General features: G+C 44.5%; 1 protein-coding gene across 1 annotated transcript in view; it reads left to right on the top strand.

The window, feature by feature from the left end:
- Positions 1–695: 695 nt before the first annotated feature.
- Positions 696–24149, top strand: part of DNHD1 (dynein heavy chain domain 1) — a 68854-nt gene continuing 45400 nt past the window's right edge. The window contains 6 exon segments of the mRNA XM_052652123.1: positions 696–726; positions 5758–6571; positions 12831–13004; positions 17175–17378; positions 17459–17569; positions 20499–20655. Coding sequence (XP_052508083.1) covers positions 696–726; positions 5758–6571; positions 12831–13004; positions 17175–17378; positions 17459–17569; positions 20499–20655 — 1491 coding nt within the window.

Raw genomic sequence — 24149 nt, 5'->3', positions numbered from 1 at the left:
AGTGACCCCATGGACTGCAAGCATTTTATGTAACAACTCATTTAATTCTCACAACAACACTGTAAAGTAAGTACTATTATTATCTTCATTTTACACATAGAAAAATGAAACTGCAGAAAAATTTCTCACAACTAGTCATTGGTGGAGTCAAGTTTTCAGTCCAGTTTGACTTCCAGAGTCTGACCTCTTTCTCACTAATGAAGATTGCTGTACATTTATGCATTCGTTCCACAAATATTTTCTGGTCACCTACTCATGGTGCCTAGCGCTAGACAGACCAGAGAGCAATCAGAATCTGTCACCATGGAGCTTAGACTTCTAGTCAGGGGAAACAGACAATAAGCAACTAAGTATGTACTGATATGAGATGGTAATAAGTACTATGGAGAAAATTAATGCATAGTAAGAAGGACAAGGATGATGGGGATACTGTTGCTATTTTATGCTAGGTTGTCAGAGAAGAACTCACTAATGAGGTCTCTTGAAGCCAAAACTTGAAATGAGGGAGCAGGCCTTGGGGACATCTGGAAGAAGAGTGTTCACTGTGCTACAGCCTTTAGTTGTCCCCAGCATCCATTGTCCACTTCTTCTTTTATTAATTGAACCCCTGACTTTAACCCAGCTAGATGGTTGCTGAAACTAAAGATCAAATTCTGTAGCTTTCCTTGCAGTTAGGAGTGTCTGTGTGACGAATGATGTGTGCAGTGGTAGATTGTGCTCTTAAGGGTAAGGGCATGCCTTCTCCTGCTCTTTCCCCCATCTCACTACTTGGGATGGGGCTCAACACACATGCTGGTGAACTCTCCTGGACTTTGAAGACAAGGACCACTTCCTTGAAGAAGGCAGAACAACTCAAAGGCTGCCATTTAAGCCCTGGAGTACTTATACTTGGACAGTTCTATGAGATAAAAATAAACTTCTATCCTGTTTAAGCCCTTGTATTTGGGGGGGGGTCTTTTTATTATTACAGCATACGTGTAGTAAACAGAATGTTAACACGGTGCCCAAGATTTCCCACCCCACGGTGTACACACCATGTATAAGCCCCAGGACTGAATATGACAGATTTTGCTTCTCTGATTAGGTATATGACATACTTGACTGTAAGAAAAGGAGATTATCCGGATAGGCCAGGCCTAACCACATTTAAAAGCAGGGAGTTTTCAGGACTTTTCTGGTGGTTCAGTGACTAAGACCACGCTCCCAATGCAAAGGGGCCCAGGTTTGATCCCTGCTCAGGGAACCAGACCCCACATGCTACAACAAAGACCTGGCACAGCCAGATAAATAAATATTAAAAAGGCAGGCAGAGGAGAATGTCAGAGAGATTTGAAACATGAGAGGGGTTTGAGGCACTGTGCCTGATTTGAAGATGAAGATACCATATGGCAAGAAAGATCAGTGGCCTCTTGGATGGAGCAGAGAGTGGCCCCTGATGCCCACGAGGAATCAGGGACCCCATCCCATAACCACAAGAAACTGAAAAGTGCCAACAACAAGAATGAGCTTGGGGACTTCTGGCCATCCAATGGTTAAGACTCTGCACTTCCACACACACACGCATGAAAAAACAGAATGTGCTTGGAGGAGGATTTTCCCCCAGAGCCTCCAGACAAGAACTCAGTCCAACCAACAGCTAGATTTCAGGCTTATGATATCTTGAGCAGAGAACCCAGTCAAGCCATGATGAGGGCACTGACATACAGAACTGTGAGATACTAAATAGGTGTTGTTTTCAAGCTGCTTAGTTTGTGGCACAGAAAACTTGTCTGTCTCTTAAACGATCAGTAGGCAGAGATGCACTGTACTAAGGCTCTGTGGTGGGAGCATGCTGGGTGTGATTCTGTGAATGGGGAGAGAAGGAAAGAGTCCACAGTGGTAGTAGCCAGCTGAGCAGCAGCAACTTGTAGGCCTTGTAGGACTTCCTGAGGGAACGAGATGATACAACATTAGTAAGTTTGAGCAGAGTAGTGATACGATCTGCCCGTATTTGAAAAAGGCCACAGGCTGGTCTAAAAAGAGCAGATTGTATGGGCAAGGGTGGAAGCCAAGAGATCAGTTAGAAGGTGATGGAATAATCCAGGTGAGAGGTGATATTGGCCTAGACCAAGGTTTAGCTCTTTGGTGATGTTCAGTCGCTCAGCTGTGTCTGACTCTTTGGGACTCCATGGACTGCAGCACACCAGGCTTCCCTTTCCTTCACCATCTTAGTGACTTAGTGGGTTTAGCTCTTATTGGTGAGAAATACTTGGATTTCGGATATATTTTGAAATTACAGCTTCACAGAATTTTTGCTGAATGATTAGACATGCGATGTGAGCAGGGGTGGGGGTGGGGAACTATCAAGGAGACATTTCATGCAAAGATGGGCACAATACAGGACAGAAAGTATGGACCTAACAGAAGCAGAAGATATTAAGATATTAAGAAGAGGTGGCAAGAATACACAGAAGAACTATACAACGAAGATCTTCATGACCCAGATAACCACAATGGTGTGATCACTCACCTAGAGCCACAAATCCTGGAATTCAAAGTCAAGTGAGCCTTAGGAAGCATCACTACAAACAAAGCTAGTGGAGGTGATGGAATCCAGCTGAGCTATTTCAAGTCTTAAAAGATGATGCTATTAAAGTGCTGCACTCAATATGCCAGCAAATTTGGAAAACTCAGCAGTGGCCACAGGACTGGAAAAGGTCAGTTTTTCCAATCCCAAAGAAAGGCAATGCCAAAGAATGTTCAAACTACCACACAATTGCACTCATCTCACGCACTAGTAAAGTAATGCTCAAAATTCTCCAAGTTAAACCTCACTTGGATGAAGGAGTTTGTCTTACTTGGAATTTTTGCTAAGAGTGTGGTAGTCTAGATGGATACATGCAAGTGTGTGTTGGGTGGGGTGGGGTGTCCCAAACACCCCTGTTGTAAGTGCCCATAGCAACTTACAGGCTCAGTATTAGATAAACAAGCATATGGGCTACACCTTTCCATGATACCCTCAGGACTGCTACTTACCCAAATCTCCCAGGTTCAGTACCTGAGAACTTCCAGATGTTCAAGCTGGATCTAGAAAACACAGAGGAACAAAGATCAAATTGCCAGCATCTACTGGATCATAGAAAAAGCAAGAGAGTTTCAGAAAAACATCTAATTCTGCTTTATTGACTGTGCCAAAACCTTTGACTGTGTGGATTACAACAAACTGGAAAATTCTTCAAGAGATGGCAATACCAGGCCACCTTACTTGCCTCCTGAGAAATCTGTATTCAGGTCAAGAAGCAACAGTTAGAACTGGACATGGAACAACAGACTGGTTCCAAATTGGGAAAGGAGTATATCAAGGCTGTATATTGCCAACCTGCTTATTTAACTTATGCATAGAGTACATCATGCGAAATGCCAGGCTGGATGAAGCACAAGTGGAATCAAGATTGCTGGGAGAAATATCAATAACCTCAGATACACAAATGATACCACCCTTATGAAAGGAAGTGAAGAGCCTCTTGATGAAAGTGAAAGAGCAGAGTGAAAAAGCTGGCTTAAACTCAATGTTCAAAAAATGAAGATCATGATATCTGGTCCTATTCCTTCATGGCAAATAGATGGGGAAACAATGGAAACAGAAACAGAGTTTATTTTCTTGGGCTCCCAAATTACTGCAGATGGTGACTACGGCCAAGAAATTAAGACGCTTGCTCCTTGGAAGAAAAGCTATGGCCAACCTAGGCAGCATATTAAAAAGCAGAGACAGTACTTTGCTGACAAAGGTCCATCTAGTCAAAGCTATGGTTTTTCCAGTAGTCATGTAAGGGATGTGAGAGTTGGACCATTAAGAAGGGTGAGCGCTGAAGAATTGATGCTTTCGAAATGTGTTGGAGAAGACTCTTCGGAGTCCCTTGGACTGCAAGATCAAACTAGTCAATCCTAAGGGAAATAAGCCCTGAATGTTCATTGGAAGGACTGATGCTAAAGCTGAAACTCCAATACTTTGGCTACCTGACGTGAAGAACTGACTCATTGGAAAAGACTGATGCTGGCAAAGATTGAAGACAGGAGAAGGGGATGACAGAGGATGAGATGGTTGGATGGCATCACTACACTAACTCTATAGACATGAGTTTGAGCAAGCTCCGGGAGTTGGTGATGGACAGGGAGGGCTGGCGTGCTGCAGTCCATGGGGTCGAAAAAAGTCAGACACGACTGTACAACTGAACTGACTGAACCTTTGACCCAAGCAACTGGAAAAACGGACTTGCTATTTACTGAGATGCGGAAGAAAACGAAAGAAACAGGCTTATTTGGGGGAGGAGACAGTTAGGACTCAGGTTTTGGACCTTTTAAGTTTTTAAGTTTGGGATTCTTATCAGATATCCAACGTGGAGGTGGGATTCTGTCACATGCTGAATTTCTATTTATTTTAATCATTCAGGCGTTTCCCCCTGCCCTCACTACCCCAAAACCCCCAGATTTTGAGCTCCTCTGTGATCAAGGAGTTTGTCTTGCTTGAATTTTTTGCTAGGTGTGGTGGTCTAGGTGGGGTGGTTTGTGGTGTCCCAGTGACCCCTGTTGTGGGGGACCATAGCAACTTACAGGCTCAGTAATAGATAAACAGGCAATATGGACTACACCCGCTCACGACGCCAGCAGGATTGCTAGTTTCCCAAACCAAACAAGTCGTTCTTTCCAGACCCAACCAGCCAGACTGCCTATTTCCAAAGGCGGCGGGCAGAGGGAAGACGGCAGATTTGGCCTGGGCCCGCCCCCTCCCCCGGGGCCCCGCCTGGGCCCGCCCCCTCCCCCAGGGCCCCGCCCCGGGCCCCGCCCCTTCCTGTCCCCACAGGGGCTCTCACCGGAGGCTCGGGCCTCAGGCGACGTGCTAACTGTTCTAACAGTTGGCAGGGGTGGGGTCGCGGTTGAGTCCGCTGCTGGGGATCCCTTCCTTTCGCAGCACTGCTCCCAGACACACAGACACACACACATTCTCACCACTGCCCCGCCCCCCCCCCCGCGCAGTGTCCCTTTCTCGCACACCCCTCCCTTCCTCTCCTCTTCCACCTCTTCTTCCTCCCGCTCCCAGCCCAGCCCTCCCCGCTCTTCCCCCGCCCCGGCCTCTATCCCCCCTAGTAGTCCTTTGTACCCACTCCTCTGCTTTCTGTCCTCAACACGTTCTCTTAGTCCACGGGCGAGGGCAAACGGGACCGGGACTTTGCTGCCTGTCTGTAACGACCTGTTCCCCTTCAGGCGATCTCCAGGCTCCAGTCCCAGTGACAGTTCCCTGCTATTCTGAGGTCCTCTGAGAGAGCCCTTTCAGGTGCGTGAGCCACGTTGCCTCTACCAGTGATCATACGTGTGCGTGCCAGTCTCTGTATGGGGGTGGCTGTGAATAGAGCGAGCCTGTGCCCGAGACCCAAGTCTAAGTTCATCCATTTCTCCTACAGGCACCTCCCCATGAAACCTCACCAGCACGTCCCGCTCTCTTCCTTTCCCTTGCCTTCTGTGCCCCATTGTCCAGGTGAGAGGATGGTGTTAGGGGCAGTGGGAAGGGACTCCTGTGCAGGGAGGGGCCTACCTCCATCCTGGGTCTACTTTTCACCGGTCTTAAGGGGAAGCTGTGGGGTTGGTTGAGGGTCTCAGGAAACTGCAGCTCTATCCATCTCATTGTCCTAAGTCCCTCCCTTCCCCATTCTGCCAATCCTCTTGACACTGCCCAGAGCCTAAGCCTCCTTCTCTTGCCCTGTCTTGCGTTGCGCCAAGCAGGTGAGATCCATCAACCAGGAGCCTGGAACTGGCAGTTGGATCCTGAGCAGTGGGCAGGAGCAGTTCGACGGCAGTTGAATGCCTGGCTCCTCTTGGTCTCAGATGAAGAGGCATCATCTAAAGCCCTTGAATCTCGGCACTCCGTAGGTGTCCTGGACAAAGCAGAGCAGCGCCAAGCCTGTCAGGGAAAAAAGAGGCAGTCCCTGAAGGCAGTGACTTGGTCCAAGCGGCCCACAGTGCTGGAGCTCCTGGTAGCTGAGCTCCAAACCCTGTTCTCGAAAGTGCTACAGGATGGCAGTCCTGCGGCGTGGAACTACGTGCATGCCGTGCTGGGTCTGCTGCCCCCATATCGAGCGCTGCTGGTCGGTCGCCTTGACTTGCTGCCTTTCCTAGAGCGGCTGTACCGCTGGGCACCCTGGGTTCAGGCCCAGCTCCACCTGGATCTGCTGGATGCCATAGACCAGGCCTTTCCCCGAGATACCTCGTTGTTAGAGGGCACCTCCCATGTTGACTGCTATCCCCAGAAGAAGCGGTTCCATCATGGGACCCCACGCCCAGCATGCCCTTTTGTGCAGGCCCAGTGGGAAGGGCAGCAAGTCGAGGACAATTTGGCCACATGGCTGCGACCACTGACCCTGCCCGAGCTACAGCACAGCCTGGGTATTGTCGGTGCGGAAGTGGCCGTGGAAGAGACCCAGTGGCTACATGGCCTCAGGCTTGTGCCCTTGGCACTGGCGACTGACATCCCAGTACAGTATGAAAGCAGTGACACTGACAACGCAGAGGAAGAGCCTGTTGGAAGAACAGAGACTAAGTAAGTGAGGAACCTAGTCCAGGGCTCTGAGCAAAGGAAAGGAAAAAAACCTCTGTCTTTCTGTCTGCTAATAATCCCAGTGGCCTCAGTGTTAATCCCCTTAGGAAAATGCAGAAATTAATGAAAATCACAAGTCAGCCTCGAGGAAGCCAAAGCTTCAGAAAACAGCCTGAGTTTCCAGAGTTTCTAGACTTCTTTCTCATGTAGTGCTTAGTTTTTTTTCTCACTTGTTCCGTAATCCCTGAGTCTTGCCTCTGGGCCTACCTACTGCAGGATACTCAATCTGGGTCTCTCCCTCCAGATGCTCCTAGGTGAGTGCCTGCCTGGGGCCCCCTCCCACTCATGTCTATGTGAGCTAAACCAGCTCCAAGGCAGACTAGAGTTGGCTGCACTGCCAGCTAGGACTTTTCATTCTGATCCTTCCAGAGTCTTCTTGCTGTACGAGTGTGGGACTCTTGGCCCTTGGAGTGATGATTTTCTCCCCAGTCTAGCTCTTAAACTGCTCTCTAAGGATTTCAGAATGCCTACAGAGACGCCCTCTTCTCAGAGTTCTCTAACCCTAGTCTTGGAATTTCTCCCTGTCCCCTGGCCAGCTTCTCTGTGACACATTCTAGAAACTCAAGCTGTTTTCTATTTCATATTCTCTAGGACTGGCTTGCAGGCATTCATATGTTCACTGTCTGGGAAGAAGGCTAGTTTTACCTTCAATCAACCTTGGCGTTCTCAATTTTAGCTCTGTTTATGGCTGGGTCAGACTTCCCTGGTGGCTCAGATGGTAAAGTGTCTGTCTCCTGTCTATAATGCAGGAGACCCGGGTTCAATCCCTGGGTTGGGAAGATCCCCTGGAGAGGGAAAGGGCAATCCACTCCAGGACTATTGCCTGGAAAATCCCATAGACAGAGGAGCCTGGTAGGCTACAGTCCATGGGGTCGCAAAGAATCGGACAGGACTGAGGGACTTCACTATATCACTATATATGGCTGGGTCAGTTTTTCCTGAAGCCTTAGAGCCTTAATGGTGGGCAGATAGGCAGGCTTTTGGGGCCCTGATGGAAGGTGGCCAGTGCTTTCATTGTGTATGCCTTCAATTGACCCACCAGATGCTTTTTTTTCAATGATCTGCCCTGTGTCCTGAGCATAAGTCTCCTTTCCTGGGGGAGCAATCTAGATTGAGTGAGAATGGGCTGAGTTGCTGGCACAAAGAAGTCAAGTTCTTGGTCCTCTTTTGGGAGCTGGCAGTAAACCTCTGAGGCCTAGCTCAGTTCAGTTCAGTTCAGTCGCTCAGTCGTGTCCGACTCTTTGCGACCCCATGAATCACAGCACGCCAGGCCTCCCTGTCCATCACCATCGCCCGGAGTTCACTCAGACTCACGTCCATCGAGTCAGTGATGCCATCCAGCCATCTCATCCTCGGTCGTCCCCTTCTCCTGCCCCCAGTCTCTCCCAGCATCAGGGTCTTTTCCAATGAGTCAACTCTTCTCATGAGGTGGCCAAAGTACTGGAGTTTCAGCTTTAGCGTCATTCCTTCCAAAGAAATCCCAGGGTTGATCTCCTTCAGAATGGACTGGTTGGATCTCCTTGCAGTCCAAGGGACTCTCAAGAGTCTTCTCCAACACCACAGTTCAAAAGCATCAATTCTTTGGTGCTCAGCCTTCTTCACAGTCCAACTCTCACATCCATACATGACCACAGGAAAAACCATAGCCTTGACTAGACGGACCTTAGTTGGCAAAGTAATGTCTCTGCTTTTGAATATGCTATCTAGGTTGGTCATAACTTTTCTTCCAAGGAGTAAGCGTTTTTTAATTTCATGGCTGCAGTCACCATCTGCAGTGATTCTGGAGCCCAAAAAAATAGTCTGACACTGTTTCTACTGTTTCCCCATCTATTTCCCATGAAGTGATGGGACCAGAAGCCATGATCTTCGTTTTCTGAATGTTGAGCTTTAAGCCAACTTTTTCGCTCTCCTCTTTCACTTTCATCAAGAGGCTTTTTAAAAAGCTCCTCGTCACTTTCTGCCATAAGGGTGGTGTCATCTGCATATCTGAGGTGATTCATATTTCTCCTGGCAATCTTGATTCCAGCTTGTGTTTCTTCCAGTCCAGCGTTTCTCATGATGTACTCTGCATATAAGTTAAATAAGCAGGGTGACAATATACAGCCTTGACATACTGCTTTTCCTATTTGGAACCAGTCTGTTGTTCCATGTCCAGTTCTAACTGTTGCTTCCTGATCTGCATACAGATTTCTCAAGAGGCAGGTTAGGCGGTCTGGTATTCCCATCTCTTTCAGAATTTTCCACAGTTTATTGTGATCCACACAGTCAAAGGCTTTGAAATAGTCGACAAAGCAGAAGTAGATGTTTTTCTGGAACTCCCTTGCTTTTTCCATGATCCAGCGGATGTTGGCAATTTGATCTTTGGTTCCTCTGCCTTTTCTAAAACCAGCTTAAACATCAGGGAGTTCACGGTTCACATATTGCTGAAGTCTGGCTTGGAGAATTTTGAGCATTACTTTACTAGCATGTGAGATGAGTGCAATTGTGCGGTAGTTTGAGCATTCTTTGGCATTGCCTTTCTTTGGGATTGGAATGAAAACTGACCTTTTCCACTCCAGTGGCCACTGCTGAGTTTTCCCAATTTGCTGGCATATTGAGTGCAGCACTTTCACAGCATCATCTTTCAGGATTTGAAACAGCTCAACTGGAATTCTATCACCTCCACTAGCTTTGTTCGTAGTGATGCTTTCTAAGGCCCACTTGACTTCACATTCCAAGATGTCTGGCTCTAGACTAGTGATCACATCATCATGATTATCTGGGTCGTGAATATCTTTTTTGTACAGTTCTTCTGTGTATTCTTGCCACCTCTTCTTAATATCTTCTGCTTCTGTTAGGTCCATACCATTTCTGACCTTTATCGAGCCCATCTTTGCATGAAATGTTCCCTTGGTATCTCTAACTTTCTTGAAGAGATCTCTAGTCTTTCCCATTCTGTTCTTTCCCTCTATTTCTTTGCATTGATCGCTGAAGAAGGCTTTCTTATCTCTTCTTGCTATTCTTTGGAACTCTGCATTCAGATGCTTATATCTTTCCTTTTCTCCTTTGCTTTTCACCTCTCTTCTTGTCACAGCTATTTGTAAGGCCTCCTCAGACAGCCATTTTGCTTTATTGCATTTCTTTTCCATGGGGATGGTCTTGATCCCTGTCTCCCGTATAATGTCACAAACCTCATTCCATAGTTCATCAGGCACTCTATCTATCAGATCTAGGCCCTTAAATCTATTTCTCACTTCCACTGTATAATCATAAGGGATTTGATTGAGGTCATACCTGAATGGTCTAGCGGTTTTCCCTACTTTCTTCAATTTGAGTCTGAATTTGGTAATAAGGAGTTCATGATCTGAGCCACAGTCAGCTCCTGGTCTTGTTTTTGTTGACTGTATAGAGCTTTTCCATCTTTGGCTGCATAGAATATAATCAATCTGATTTCGTTGTTGACCATCTGGTGATGTCCATATGTAGAGTCTTCTCTTGTGTTGTTGGAAGAGGGTGTTTGCTATGACCAGTGCATTTTCTTGGCAAAACTCTATTATTCTTTGCCCTGCTTCACTCCGTACTCCAAGGCCAAATTTGCCTGTTACTCCAGGTGTTTCTTGACTTCCTACTTTTGCATTCCAGTCCCCTATAATGAAAAGGACATCTTTTTTGGGCCTAGTTAATATGGCTTAATTTCACCATATTCCCCAGAACTGGTCTTGCAGGCATTCATACATCAAGAAGTATTACTGGATAAACAATATATATCAGGAACTGCTAGATGCCGAGGATAGAGAAGTGAAAAGAGAGATTCAATCTCTTCCCTTGGGTTTTGCTGCTGCTGCTAAGTTGCTTCGGTTGTGTCCGACTCTGTGCGACCCCACAAAGGGCAGCCCACCGGCTCCTCTGTCCTTGGGATTCTCCAGGCAAGAGTACTGGAGTGGGTTGCCATTTCCTTCTCCACCCTGCGGTTTTACAGCTTAGTTAAGGGAGATAGATGTTAAATTAGTTGATTTAAGTAAAATAGCTTTACAGTTTGTGTTAAATGCTACAAAATCAAAGAACACTGCCTTTTCCCTGGCTCTTCCTCTGGGGGGGTGTGTGTGTGTGAGTGTGTGTGCATACACATCAGAATTAGGAGAAAGCACATCAGAGGAGTTTGGGTTAACAAAATACCTTGAAGGTCAGGAAGTGAAATAAAGTGGAAAGTTTCAAAGAGGAGGAAGCAGTCAGTGCTAAACTCTACCAAGACAATTAAGAAAACTCTGAAAAAATATTCACTGGATTTAGCAACAAGGAAGAGGTTGGTGAGAGCAATTTCAGTGTAGTTTTGTGATGAGACAGTCATACGGTAGTGCATTCAGAAGTGAATGGAAGGGGAGGACGTGGAAATCATGTTTCATTCTTTCATGAAGCTTAGCTTGAAAGAGAGAGATTAGGACAGCAGATTGAAAAACAGTGGTGTCTGAGTAGGACTTTCAAAGAATTGAGAGGTATTTATAGCCCTCAAGACAGTCTGAGAAGTTGGTGCTCAATAAATATTTGTAGAGTGAATGAATAAGTATAGGCTAACAATGGAAGAAGAGGAGATTAAAAATACATCATGAAGAGGGGTGAAGGGGTCCAGAGCACAAATGGAGGAATTAGTCTTGCGGAGAAGAAGGTCACTCCTTCCACTCAAATTTGGAGGCAAAAGTAGAATGGGAATATGTACAGATAAATGTGTGGGAAGGCAGCAGAACTTGAGGGAGTTATTTCATGGCTGAGAGCCTCAGTTTTCGCTGGGCAGGGACAGAGGCAAAGAAGGGGACTGGGAGCTCGGCGGTGCTGGGTGTGGGAGTGGGGAGGTGGAAGCCTGCAATAGCAGTCAAGGAGACTGCAAGGGGTAGCTGCCTGAGGACTTGTACTAAGACATCGAGCAGAGTGAGCCACAGATGAGACTGGACTCCAGGAATCTATATAGGAGATGATATTTCTGTTCTGAGATCTTCTGAACCTGCTTAGTACAAGTAGGGCTTTAATTATTGAGGAAATGAAACTTTAGTGCAGTTACACCATTAAGATGTCCTGATCTAATGTCAAAATCACAAACCCTGTTGTTGATGTGAACTTCATTTAATTTTATTAATTCATTTGTTTGTTTTTGGCTGTTCTGGGTTTTCATTGCTGCCAGTGGGATCTCTCTAGTTGCGGAAACCTGGGGCCACTCCCTGGTTTTTGTGCTAGGGCTTCTCGTTGCGGTGGGTTCTTTTGTTGCAGAACACAGGCTCAGCAGTTGTGGTGCGGGGGCATGGCTGCTCTGCGGCATGTGGAATCTTCCAGGACCAAGGATTGAACCCGTGTCCCCTGCATTGGCAGGTGGATTCTCAACCACTAGACCACCAGGGAAGTCCCGATGTGAACTTTAGGATGGCATTGTAGCCCTGGGGTAACTCGTTCTGTTGATCTAGATTTGGGTTAATTAATGGCATGAATACACTTGGACTGATTAAGTCTAAACTGGATTATTCAGAGGGTTTTTGGTTTGTTTTATTTTTGTGCTCCGAGTTTGCTCTAACCAAATTTGTTAGTCCAGGTAATTGACTTTTGGCTTCTCTAATAATTAATTTTAATACCAATTTTTAATCAGCTGGTATGGTAGAAGGGTAGGAAGACTGATGGTATTGGTGCAGGCTTGAGGGTGCTGAAGGATGTATAGTTGGATCCCAGCTGGGAAGAGATGGATGTGAAGGTGGAGTTTGGGTGATGATGGAGAAAAAGCAAGAAAGAACCCCCAGGCATGGAGATCATGAAGAATTGGAAAGCAGGTATAATGGGGATAAAGATAGGAGATCTAGAAGGCTAGGAACGTTGCCAGAGAGGAGATATCTAGGACTGTGGGCTTGCCAAGTCATGAGTTGGGACAGCAAAGTATTCCCATGACTTTTACTGAGTATTATGTAACACTGATGTCATAGTAATCACAATCAATCCAGAACGATTACTCATTTATCAGAAAGGGAAGGGTTCTTCACACACAGATCTGAATGACTGCAGCTGCCTGACTGGGTCACCTCTTGGACTGTATTTGCTCAGCATGTAAACCTTTGGGTGTAGATGGTTGACAGGCTCTAACAAGGCCACATCCTCTCAGGCACCTAATCTAGCTCCTTTGTTCACTGGCAGAGAGTGGCTGCCTGACCGCTTTGCTCTGCGTCTTCTTTCCTGACTTTGTGTCCTACAGGTCTCAGCTGGAGTTGGAAGTTCCTGAGGAGAAGACCCTCCAAAAAAGAAGCACTGGCTTCTTACCACAGATTTCCCTCCTGGGTAGCCAGATAATGGCCGTTATGAAGACAGAGAGATACCTGAAGAAGATCCACTTCCTTTATCTCAACGTGGCTCCCAGCCGCTACTTTACGTGAGAGCCCCTGCCCAGAGCCCTGACCTGCTCCTCCCGCTCCCTGACTTCCCCCACACTGTCTTCCTGTCCTCTCCAGACCCGCTACTTTCCTGTCCTTCTCTCTCCCCTCTCATTCCTTCTGTCTCCCAGGTTCCCTCTTCTTCCCTCCCCGGCTTCTCCCCGCTCTTCACTTCCTCTTGCTCCCCTTTGCTCTCACAGCTTTTCGTGTTAGTCACTCTTTTCTGGTTTTTGGTCTGTCTTCTTTATTTTGTCCTAGAATGACAGAAACATTTGGTCATCACTTCAGAAGGGAATTTGATGGTGAAGTCTTCTAACTCCAGTGCAAGAATCAGGTGTTCATTTAAACCTTTGTGTCCCACAAGGCATCATTTTCCATAGACTACTTTCCTTTAACTTTTACCTTTTGGTCCTCATGTTATCTCTGTGCTATGAAAACAAGTCTTCTTCCATATGACTCGAGAGTCATTCATTCACTTTCTTCCATTAGATCAAAATCTTTAGTATTTTTAAAAGCCCTGTTCAAGTCTCTTCTCTTCCCAGAAATATCAGTAGTAATTACCGTTAATCAACCTTTTTAAAAATACCTGTGTCATTTAATCCCACCTGCCAGGTAGGTGCCATTATTATTCCATATATGAGATGAGTAGACTGATGCATAGACAGGTTACGTGACTTGTCCAAGACCACATAGTAAGTGGTAGAAACAAGGCTGAAAGCTGGCACTGTCTTAACTCAAAAGTCCATCCTCTTGAGCAGTATCTGATATCTACTCCCAGGAATCTATATATCCTGCAAACACTGACCTCTTTCTCCTGAACTTCAGTAGAACTAATGATCTGTACCATCCACTGATTTACTGATCAATTCATTTAACAAGAGCTCACTGAGAGCACTGTGCTCGTTATTAGGCAATTGTCTCTTGGCTCTAGTTCTGCTCTTTTCTCTCTGCTTTGTAATGCTGGGGCTGGGACTCTGTAAACTTCATTTCTCTTTTTTCAGCTAGCTTCCTGTTAGGTTTGATTCACAGGGGGTGCTAGAAGGAGACCGGATAGCAGGATAGAAGGAGAAGGGACTTTGTCCTTCCTCTGCTTTCCCTTCGTATCATTGCCCCAGGAATGGTCGTTCACTGTGCCAGCAGCAGGCCCTTTCTGAAGTAGCCTCTTCCTGATCCTGGCACTGCAAGAGGGATCAACGCCAACCAAGGGGTAGCCCTGCCCATCAGAGTTCCGAATCATAGCTCTACAAGGCCCCTCCTCCGAACTCCTTATTTACTAGCAGCAGCCAGGTGGCATTCCTTAGAAATCCAAGTTCCTGTGCTACAAGCCCCTCCTCCTAACGCATGGCTTCTGAGAACCCAAACCTCTCTCCTTTGTTCCTCTAGTCTCAGGGCTGGCATCCATTTCGCGTAGTTATTGTCTCTGCTCTACCTTAGTTTTTCCCTTTTTGCTTTTCAGGTGTCCTCTGACACCTTTTCTGAAACACATTTTCTTTGTTAAATTCACTTTGTTGAAATGCTGAATGCCATTTCTGTTTTCCTGACTGGACTCTGATATAGTACTTGGCATCATGAGCGGTCTCAGGAAACGATCCTCAAATATGGGATTCTGATATTGGTTTGGTAATGTCCTTGGCCTTGGACAGTACTAGGCTTCTTGCTAATGGGAAATAGCATGCTAGTAATCCATGACTTGTGGTGACGTCACAACTGACTGAATTGTCACTGTAGTTGAAGATGATGAACTACCTACTGACACCTAGTGGCTGCTACACTTGACTGTCCAGCCGTAGTGATAGTAATGGTAGTGATGTGGGATGGGAGCCCTGTTGACAATGGTGGAGAGCCTACAGAAGGAAAGTGACAAGCTTAGGGCTTTCAACTATCAGCTCAGTCATAATCAGAGAAGCAACATATTCAAAGATAATTAGGCACAGAGAGAAACAAGAAACCATGAGCAAGAGAACTAAAAAAGCAGTGAATAATTACAGGGCCCACATCTGCCCAAAAAGGAACACAGTGAAGTGAGTTTTGCACTTGTTGCTGCTTTTCTCCAAACAGAGATTCCAGGAGAGGCAATGGTGTGTCAGTTTTACTATATGCTCCAGAAAGATAGAGAAGAGGAGGTGACCTTTCATCAGACTCAGAAAACTAAAGAGCAGAAGTGGGTTTGAAGCAGATTTGGTTTTAAAACAAAAGAGCTGGGGGCCCACACCAAGGAGGGAGATGTTTTCTGGTTCAATCTGTGTTGTAACCAGAGTCCCATCTGGAAGCCCAGGGGATTTAATTTGTGGGTTCTCTAATGATTTTCATGTTTTATCTAGATACTTTGCCCAGTTTTTCTAGTTGTTCTCAAGGGAAGTGTTGGTCCATATTGCCAGTGCACCTTCAGTAAAAGTGGAAACCTGGCATTTTTTGTTTCACTTTGAGGTTTTCTTTCAGTGTATTTGCAGTTCTCAAAATTTTCTTATATTTGTCTTAGATTGCCACACTTGCAAGGATCTCAGTCCCCAGGCCAGGGATTGAACCTGGGCCACAGCAGTGAAAGCCAGAAATCCTAATCTCTAGGCCACCAGGGAACCCCCTGTCCTAGATTTTGATTTATACTTAGGGAAGACTACATTCCTTCACTTCCTTAGGGTCTTTGCTCAGCTCTCCCTGACTCCTGCCCTGTGCAGGAAGAATAGCCTCCATTAAGAAGGCCACAGGGGAAGGAGCATCCCCTTGGGAAGTCAGGCCTCAGTTAGGATAGGTAGCTATCCTGCGGGATGCTGCATAGTCCAGTGGTTAAGAGAGGGGGACTTCAGTCAGGTAGATTTGGTTTTTGAATCCTGGTTTCCCTGGTGGCTCAGTGGTAAAGAGTCTGCCTGCCAGTGCAGGAGATGCAGGTTCAGTCCCTGGGTGAGGAAGATCCCCTGGAGAAGGAAATAGCAAACCACTCCAGTAGTCTTGCCTGGGAAATCCCACTGACAGGGGAGCTTGGTGGGCTACAGTCCATGGTGTCGCAAAAGAGTTGGACACAACTTAGCAGCTAAACAACAAAAATTCTTTCCTTAACTGCCTTGTGCAAACTTATGACTTCTCTTTGTTCAGTTTTCTCATCTGTAATTTGGGGATAATAGTATACTTGAGAAGATCTAGTCACTTTGTCAAAAATGAAATAAAGTTTTTATATGATTTGACTTACTGAGTTTATTTTGGTATCTATGTATATGCCCTTGAGTCATTTGCTTGGAGTGATGGGGGAGAGAGAGAGAGAGAGAGAGAGAGAGAGAGAGAGAGGAGGGCGGTTTACCTTTTAGGCATTGTATGCATAAGACTTGGGACACACAGTTTTTAAAAGGCTAAAAAATATTTTTAGTGCTTAAAAATATTACTGACTCCAAGTTATGAAAAGAAAACTGCAGGATAAAAATTAATAAATGCTTTATTAAATGTGCCCAAGCATGGCATTATGGCAACTAGTTTACCTCAACTAGATATAGCACATAATTTATATGTTATATACTTACATATAGAGTGTATTTAATGTGAGATATGGGAGCATTTTCCTGAAATAAAACAACTTACTAGGATTATAAGATGGCTCTGGAGGAATTTATCTGGTTCACTAGATGGCAGTTTTCCTCTTTATTGGCCTGTGTCTAGTGTTCTAGTTACCCTTGCTTTCCCCCATCCTCAGTTACTCCAAAGAGCCTTCCCTGATTATCTCTGCATGTTATTTCAGCATGTAGGATATACATATTTTATTATTTCTAAGATGTACATTTTTTTCACATTTAAACATTTCTGAAATTGTCATGCACCTTACAAATTGGTGGCATATCATATTGATAGCATTTTTTCTTTTAGTGTTTCATAAAAGAATGTTGCAGCTTACAGTTGATAGCATCTTAGATTTGATGGGATGTAAGTTCTCTGCATCTGGAGATATGAACTGCTTGGAACTGGCTAGTAGCCTTTTTCTTTCTTCCCACCTGTTTTTGGCTTCCTTTTTCTTCTTAATATCACATCTTTCTGGTTTGAAGAGCATTCTGCTCTCTTTCCCCTCCTCCCACTGTCTTCCGCCTTCCTTTCTGCCTCCTGGTTTCCCCTTTCTGTCCTTCTTTTGTCCCTCCCTGGAGTCTGCACAAGTTCCCAAGGCCCTCACTGATCTGTACTCTGGTTCAAAGGCCTTACAGCCTGATGGTGGTGCCAGCCAACAAGGTGAATCCCGAGCACTACATCTTCTCTCCCTTTGGGATCCTGCACGTACACCCTGTGGAGGGCAGTGAGGCGATGACACTGGGTACCTGGCACCGCCACTCTGTCCTCTGGCAACAGCTCCAGCTTATTCCATTCTTCAAGTATTGCCTCTTACGCAAGGCCTTAGCCAGGTAGGTGATGTTGGCTATGGGCTTTGGGAAGAGGCATCACAAAGAGCCACAGTACACTGTCACTTCCCTCTGGTTTGTAGCTGGAAGAAGAGTGTGAAGTTGCAGAGGCTGCACCAGCATCGGTCTTTCCTAGAGAAACACCTTCTCCTGGCTGTCCCCCACTTTGGAGCTGGGCTGCTCCATATCAGCAGGTGAGTCTTCAAGTCACAACTTCTATGGACTTTTAAAAAAATATTTATTTATTTGGCTGCACTTGGTCTTAGTTGAGGCATATGGGATCTAGTTCCCTGACCAGGGATTGAATCCAACCCCACTGCATTAGGAACACAGAGTTCTTAGCCGCTGGACCACCAGGGAAGTCCCTGCAATGGACTTCTGAAAATTATTTTACAAGCAGTAATATACACGATCATTTTAGAAGATTTGGAAAATACAAAAACAGCACAAATGAAAAACCTTTCAGTCTCACCATCTACAGATAACCATGACATTTCGTCACATATTCTTACAGTCTTTTTCCCATCATATATACAAATGCAATCATACTTTACATAATTGTTCTGTAACCATTTTTTCCCTCTGAAAAATATATTCTGAACGTATCTATGTATTAATAAATTTCTATATCAACTTTCTCCAGATTGTCCAGTTATTAAATATCAAATCTGAGGATGTAATGTAGGTATTTGAAACTGCTCTTACCATGGTATTACTTGAATTCTTTTTTTTTTTTTTAAGAAAAACTTAGTTTCTCCTGTTTTCAGTTCTTTATTACTTTCTCTGCACAACTCCTCACCATTGCAGTTATCTTCTGTGATCGGAGTTGCAAGCTCAGATGCCTTCAGGGCCCAAGGAAGAGCTGTGAAAGAAACACAGTGGGCTGGATTCAAGACATTAGGAGGCATGGGACTGCAGTCAGCTTGGGGATTGCACCTGAAGAGGACAGTCACTACCTAGTTCCGATTGATTCTTACCGTTAGGAATATGGATCCAGCATGCCAGCCACATTATTTTTTCAGGATGACCTAGGAATCCACATTTTGATGTAAAATCTCTTAATTTTATCTGGTTATCTTTTAATTTTTATTAAAACACCAAAAAGTTTTATTAAAACACTGTGCTGGCCAACTCTTAGTGGTACATACAAAAACCCTTCATTCTGAATTTGACCCATGTGCTACCAGTTCACAACCTCAGCTCTAGATTTTCTCCAGTCTAGCTTAGTTATCATGGCATAATTGGATGCACAGATCTGAATTTAAGTCCTAAACACTAGCAAGAGACCTTACTCTTTGAGCCCCAGTTTCCTGATCTGAAAACAAAAGAAGATTTTTTCTACTCAGTTCAGTTCAGTTCAGTCACTCAGTCATGTCCGACTCTTTGTGACCCAATGAATTGCAGCACGCCAGGCCTCCCTGTCCATCATCAACTCCCGGAGTTCACTCAAACTCATGTCCATTGAGTTGGTGATGCCATCCAGCCATCTCATCCTCTGTCGTCCCCTTCTCCTCCTGCCCCCAATCCCTCCCAGAATCAGAGTCTTTTCCAATGAGTCAACTCTTTGCATGAGGTGGCCAAAGTATTGGAGTTTCAGCTCTAGCATCATTCCTTCCAAAGAACACCCAGGACTGATCTCCTTTAGAATGGACTGGTTGGATCTCCTTGCAGTCCAAGGGACTCTCGAGAGTCTTCTCCAACACCACAGTTCAAAAGCATCAATTCTTCGGCGTTCAGCTTTCTTCCCAGTCCAACTTTCACATCCATACATAACCAATGGAAAAACCATAGCCTTGACTAGATGGACCTTTGTTGGCAAAGCAATGTCTCTGCTTTTGAATATGCTATCTAGGTTGGTCATAACTTTCCTTCCAAGGAGTAATCGTCTTTTAATTTCATGGCTGCAGTCACCATCTGCAGTGATTTTGGAGCTCCAAAAAATAAAGTCTGACATTGTTTCCATAGCTGTTTAAAAAAAAAAAGTCACAGTCATAACCAACTCTTTGCAACCCTTTGGACTGTAGCCTGCCAGGCTCCTCTGTCCATGGGATTTTCCAGGTAAGAATACTAGATTAAGTTTCCATCTCCTTCTCCAGGGGAGCTTCCTGACCCAGGGATCGAACCAGCATCTCCCAAGTCTCCTGCTTTGCAGGCGGTTTCTTTACTTGATGGCTTCCCTGATAGCTCAGTTGGTAAAGAATCTGCCTGCAATGTAGGAGACCCTGGTTCTATACCTGGGTCAAGAAGATCTGCTAGAGAAGGGATAGGCTACCCACTCCAGTATTCTTGGGCTTCCCTTGTGGCTCAGCTGGTAAGGAATCTGCCTGCAATAAGGCAGACCTGGGTTCAATTCCTAGGTTGGGAAGATCCCCTGGAGAAGGGAAAGGCTGCCCACTCCAGTATTCTGGTCTGGAGAATTCCGTGGACTGTATAGTCCATGGGGTCGCAAAGAGTCGGACATTACTGAGTGACTTTCACTTTAACTTACTTTCACTTTCTTTACTCAGTGAACCAGCAGTGAGAATTAAATGAGATAGTGAATATAGAGTACTATGTTCAGTGCCTCAGTAGGAACTGAGTCAATGATACCCATATGATCATACTCTGTTTATCAGGGAGTCAGTTTTTTCAAGGATATTTTGAGATGTAGATTTTTCAGGGTGGTTGTAGGGGGAATAGATAACAGAAGTGGGTTTCTTCAGGGATGGTCAGTCCATAGAGAAGCTGGAGATTCCTCACCTTTGATTCTAAAACCTGCCTGTCCATCTAGACTGTAAAGACCTGAAGCTTTCCTTATTCCAAGAAGAAGCCTCTGCAGTCTCTCCTTCTAAGTCAGACCCTAGGATCTCTTTGACCTTCTTTCCTGGCAGAAAGTGTTACCCAATGTAAACATTTGTGCATACCCCAAACTTTTGCCAAAGAATTCCGCAGTCAGGAACACCCTGGGCTTAAACTCTTCCAAAGAACCCTCAAGAGGAGGCTGTCACTGTCAGTCACTGGGAACGTTATGTTCTCTCTAAACCTTTGCTCATTCTGGGGTGAGCTGGTCTAGGAATAAGTCAAAAGAGTCCAAGGAACGAGGGGAGAGTTGCCAGCTCTGACCAGTTTAGCCCTTGATTCCAGACTTCTGCAGGAGCTTCACTCTGTGTCCTGGCTCCCACATGAAGCAGATCAGTGCTATGAGCTGCTGGACCTGCGGCGGGCTCTAGCCAAGGAGAACCACAAGGCTCTGCGGCTGCTCTATCGCTGCCTGCGTCTCTGCACATCCATCCTTCATCTGGTAAGAGGCTCCCATTTATGGTGAGGTTTCTCTCCAAGCTGTCACGCCAGGGTTTCAGCTATCTCTTGGCAAGCTTCCCAGTGTGCTCTGGACTCTGCAGTGGGCTCAGAGTCTTTGTCCTGTTTACCAACAGCAGCCTGTACCCTAGGTGGATGGATTAATAACAGATAGGCAGAGGCTTAGAGTCAATCTTTTCCTAAAGGCTTGAGAGGAGTCGAGAAGGAACACAACAATGTCTGATTTTCAGTCACTCGTGCCAGGAGCAGTAGAGAATTTGAAAGTTGGGATCCTGATCTTACGTGTTTCTGGGCTTATCTTGGAACCTCTGTTGAAATTTTGTCAGGTCACCGTGGCTGATAGAAGCATCCAGTCATGGAGTCCTCCCTTCTTGTGCCTACCTTACGTCTGTGGTACACATCCCCTGTGCGTGCGTGCTCAGTCTCTCGGTCGTGTCCGACCCTTTGCGATTCTTATGAGCTGTAGCCCACCAGGCTCCTCTGTCCAGGGGATTTTCTAGGCAAGAATACTGAAGGAGGCTGACATTTCCTACTCCAGGGGATCTTCCTGACCCAGGGACTGAACCCATATCTCCTGCTTTGCAGGCGGATTCTGTACTGCTGAGCCACTGGGGAAACCCTTTCTTATGTCTGTTGCTGCTAAGTCGCTCAGTCGTGTCTGACTCTGCGCGACCCCACAGTCGGCAGCCCACTGGGCTCCCCCATCCCTGGGATTCTCCAGGCAAGAACACTGGAGTGGGTTGCCATTTCCTTCTCCAGTGCATGAAAGTGAAAAGTGAAAGTGAAGTCGCTCAGTCGTGTCCGACTCTTAGCGACCCCATGGACTGCAGCCTACCAGGCTCCTCCCCCCATGGGATTTCCCAGGCAAGAGTACTGGAGTGGGGTGCCATTGCCTTCTCCGTTCCTTATGTATACACCCATATAATAACTACCAGCAGATCAAGATAGACAATTTCTATAGAACCTCGGCAAGTTCCCTGGTACTTTCTCATCAGTGCTTCCACAAAGGTAACCACGTTATGACCTCTGTCACCACAGATTAATTTTGTCTGATTTGAAATTTCATGTGCTCTTTTTTTGTTTGGCCTTTTTTCACTTCACATTATGTTAGTGAGATTTATCCCTAGCACTATAGGTGGTAGCAGTTTACTCTTTGGTATTGCTGTGTAGTGTTTTACTATACAAATGTGCCACAATGTATTTGTTAATTCTCCTGTTGATGGATATTTGTGTTAGTTCCAGTTTTTTACTATTGTGAATAATCTTATGAAGTTTGTGTGTGTTTTGATCGACATAAACCCTCATTTCTTTGGGATATATATTCCAGGAGTGGAATTGCTAGAATAGGGTTTAGGTATGTTTAACAGTGCCAAACAGTTTTCTAGAGTAGTTGTACCAGTTTATATTCCCATCAGATTTCTAGTTGTCCTGTGATCTCATCAGCACTTGAGAGTGTTGAGGATTTTAATTTTAACCAGATTGGTGAGTGTACGATTTTAGTTTGTGTTTCTAGGATCACCAGTGATGTTGAGCATCCTTTCAAATGTTTATTGGCCATTTTGGTACTCTCTTCTGTGACGTATTTAACTCTTGTTCAGTTTTGATTGGGTTGTCTATTAATTTGTAAGAGTTCTTTTATATATTCTGCATGTAAGTCTGGTATCAAATATATACATATTGTGAACATTTATCCTAGTCTGTGGTTTGCCTTTTTACTGTTTTAATAGTGTCTTTTGATGAGCACAAGTTCTTATTTTCTTGAAGTTCATTTTATGATTATTTTTTGGTTAGTGTCCTTTGGGTTCTGGCTTAAGAAATCTTTGCCTATCCCGTATTCTCCTATATTTTCTTCTAGAAATTTTATTACCTTATCATTTACATTTAGTTGTATGATCCATTTCAAATTAATTTTTCTGTATGGTGTGAGGTAAGAGTCAAAAATTTTCTCATTTATGGAAAAGACTGTCCTTTCCCTACTAAATTACATTGGTGTCTTTTTCTTAAATCAGATGATTGTGTATGTGTGGGCCTGTTTCTGGACTCTCTTCTGCTCCATTAATCTATTTGTCAATTTTAATTATTGTAGCTTCATAATAATTCTTAATATCTGGTATTGTAAGACCTACAGCCTTTTGTTATTCAAGATTTCCCTAGCTATTCTAGGTTCTTTTAATTTCTATATACATTTTCAGATCAGCTTGTTAAGTTCCACCAAATACCTTACTGGATTTTTTTTTTTTCAATTCACTTGCTTTAAATCTATAGATCAATTTGGGGGAGAATTAATATCCTAACAATATTTAGTTTCCTAATCTATGACATGGATCTATTGATTTATTTTGATTTCTTTAATTACTTTTGACAAGATTTTGCAGGTTTCCTGTAGAGGTCTTGAACATATTTGTATTCATTAGATTTATTGCTAGATACTAGACATTTTTTGTTGCTATTATAAATGGTATTTTAAAATATTAGTGTTTTCTGATAGTTGCTATACCATACACAAAAATTAATTCATGGTGGGTAAAAGACAGTAAGTACAAAAAGAAAATTTAAAAAGCTTTCTGAAGGTAACATGAGATAATATTTTTTATCATCTCAGGGTTTCTTAAAACAGAAAAATTAAAAGCCATAAAAAACAATGTGTCTATATTAAAATTAACTTTTAAAAAATCACCACTGAAAAAATGAAAGGACAAGCGAATGCAGCACTTGCCACTTCCTGTGCTGCTGTGTGGAGTGGAATGGAGCCAGCCCCTGTTGGCAGTCACCCCCGGGGTGGCGTTCAAGGGCAGTAAGGCAGCATCAGCGGTCAGCACAGCTGGCAACGGAACTGTTACAGAACCCAGCTTATAATCTGTGCTACATAAAAACATGCTGCTGTCCATCAAAATGTAGCATTATTGAATAACTCAGATAGATTAGAAACAAATTATGATATTATATGTGAGTGTTTTAGATACTCATCAATTTTTAAGGAAGTTTCCATCAACTCCTAGTTTGTTAAGAGGTTTTTTTCAAGAATGGGTATTGAATTTTGTCCAGTGATTTTTTTTTTCTTCTTCTTCTATTTAGATGATCGTGTAATTTTTCTCCTTGAGTCTGTTAATATGGTGAATTGTCAGTGTTAAACCACCTTTGCATTACTGGTATAAACCCATTTCCTTCCCTCTTTCCTTTTTCCCTCCTTCAGTAGTTGAGGCGTGGGCTCAACTGTTGCTTGGCGTGTGAGATCTTACTTCCTTGACCAGGGCCCGAGCCTGCGTCCCTGAATTGTAAGGCAGATTCTTAATCACTGGATCTCCAGGGAAGTCCCCTAACCAGCACTCCTGATTCCTTGTTTTCTGCTTTTTTTTTTTTTCACAGCTCTCGTAATTTTTTCATACAATATAAATTTATATGTTTATTGTGTATTGTTTACTATGTTTATTGTATGTACTCCAACAAGATGGTAGGAATTTTTTTCTGTTTCATTAA

Source organism: Budorcas taxicolor, chromosome 15, assembly GCF_023091745.1.
Source record: "Budorcas taxicolor isolate Tak-1 chromosome 15, Takin1.1, whole genome shotgun sequence".
In the NCBI taxonomy this organism is placed as follows: domain Eukaryota; kingdom Metazoa; phylum Chordata; class Mammalia; order Artiodactyla; family Bovidae; genus Budorcas; species Budorcas taxicolor.
This window is presented reverse-complemented; position numbering and strand designations above follow the sequence as displayed.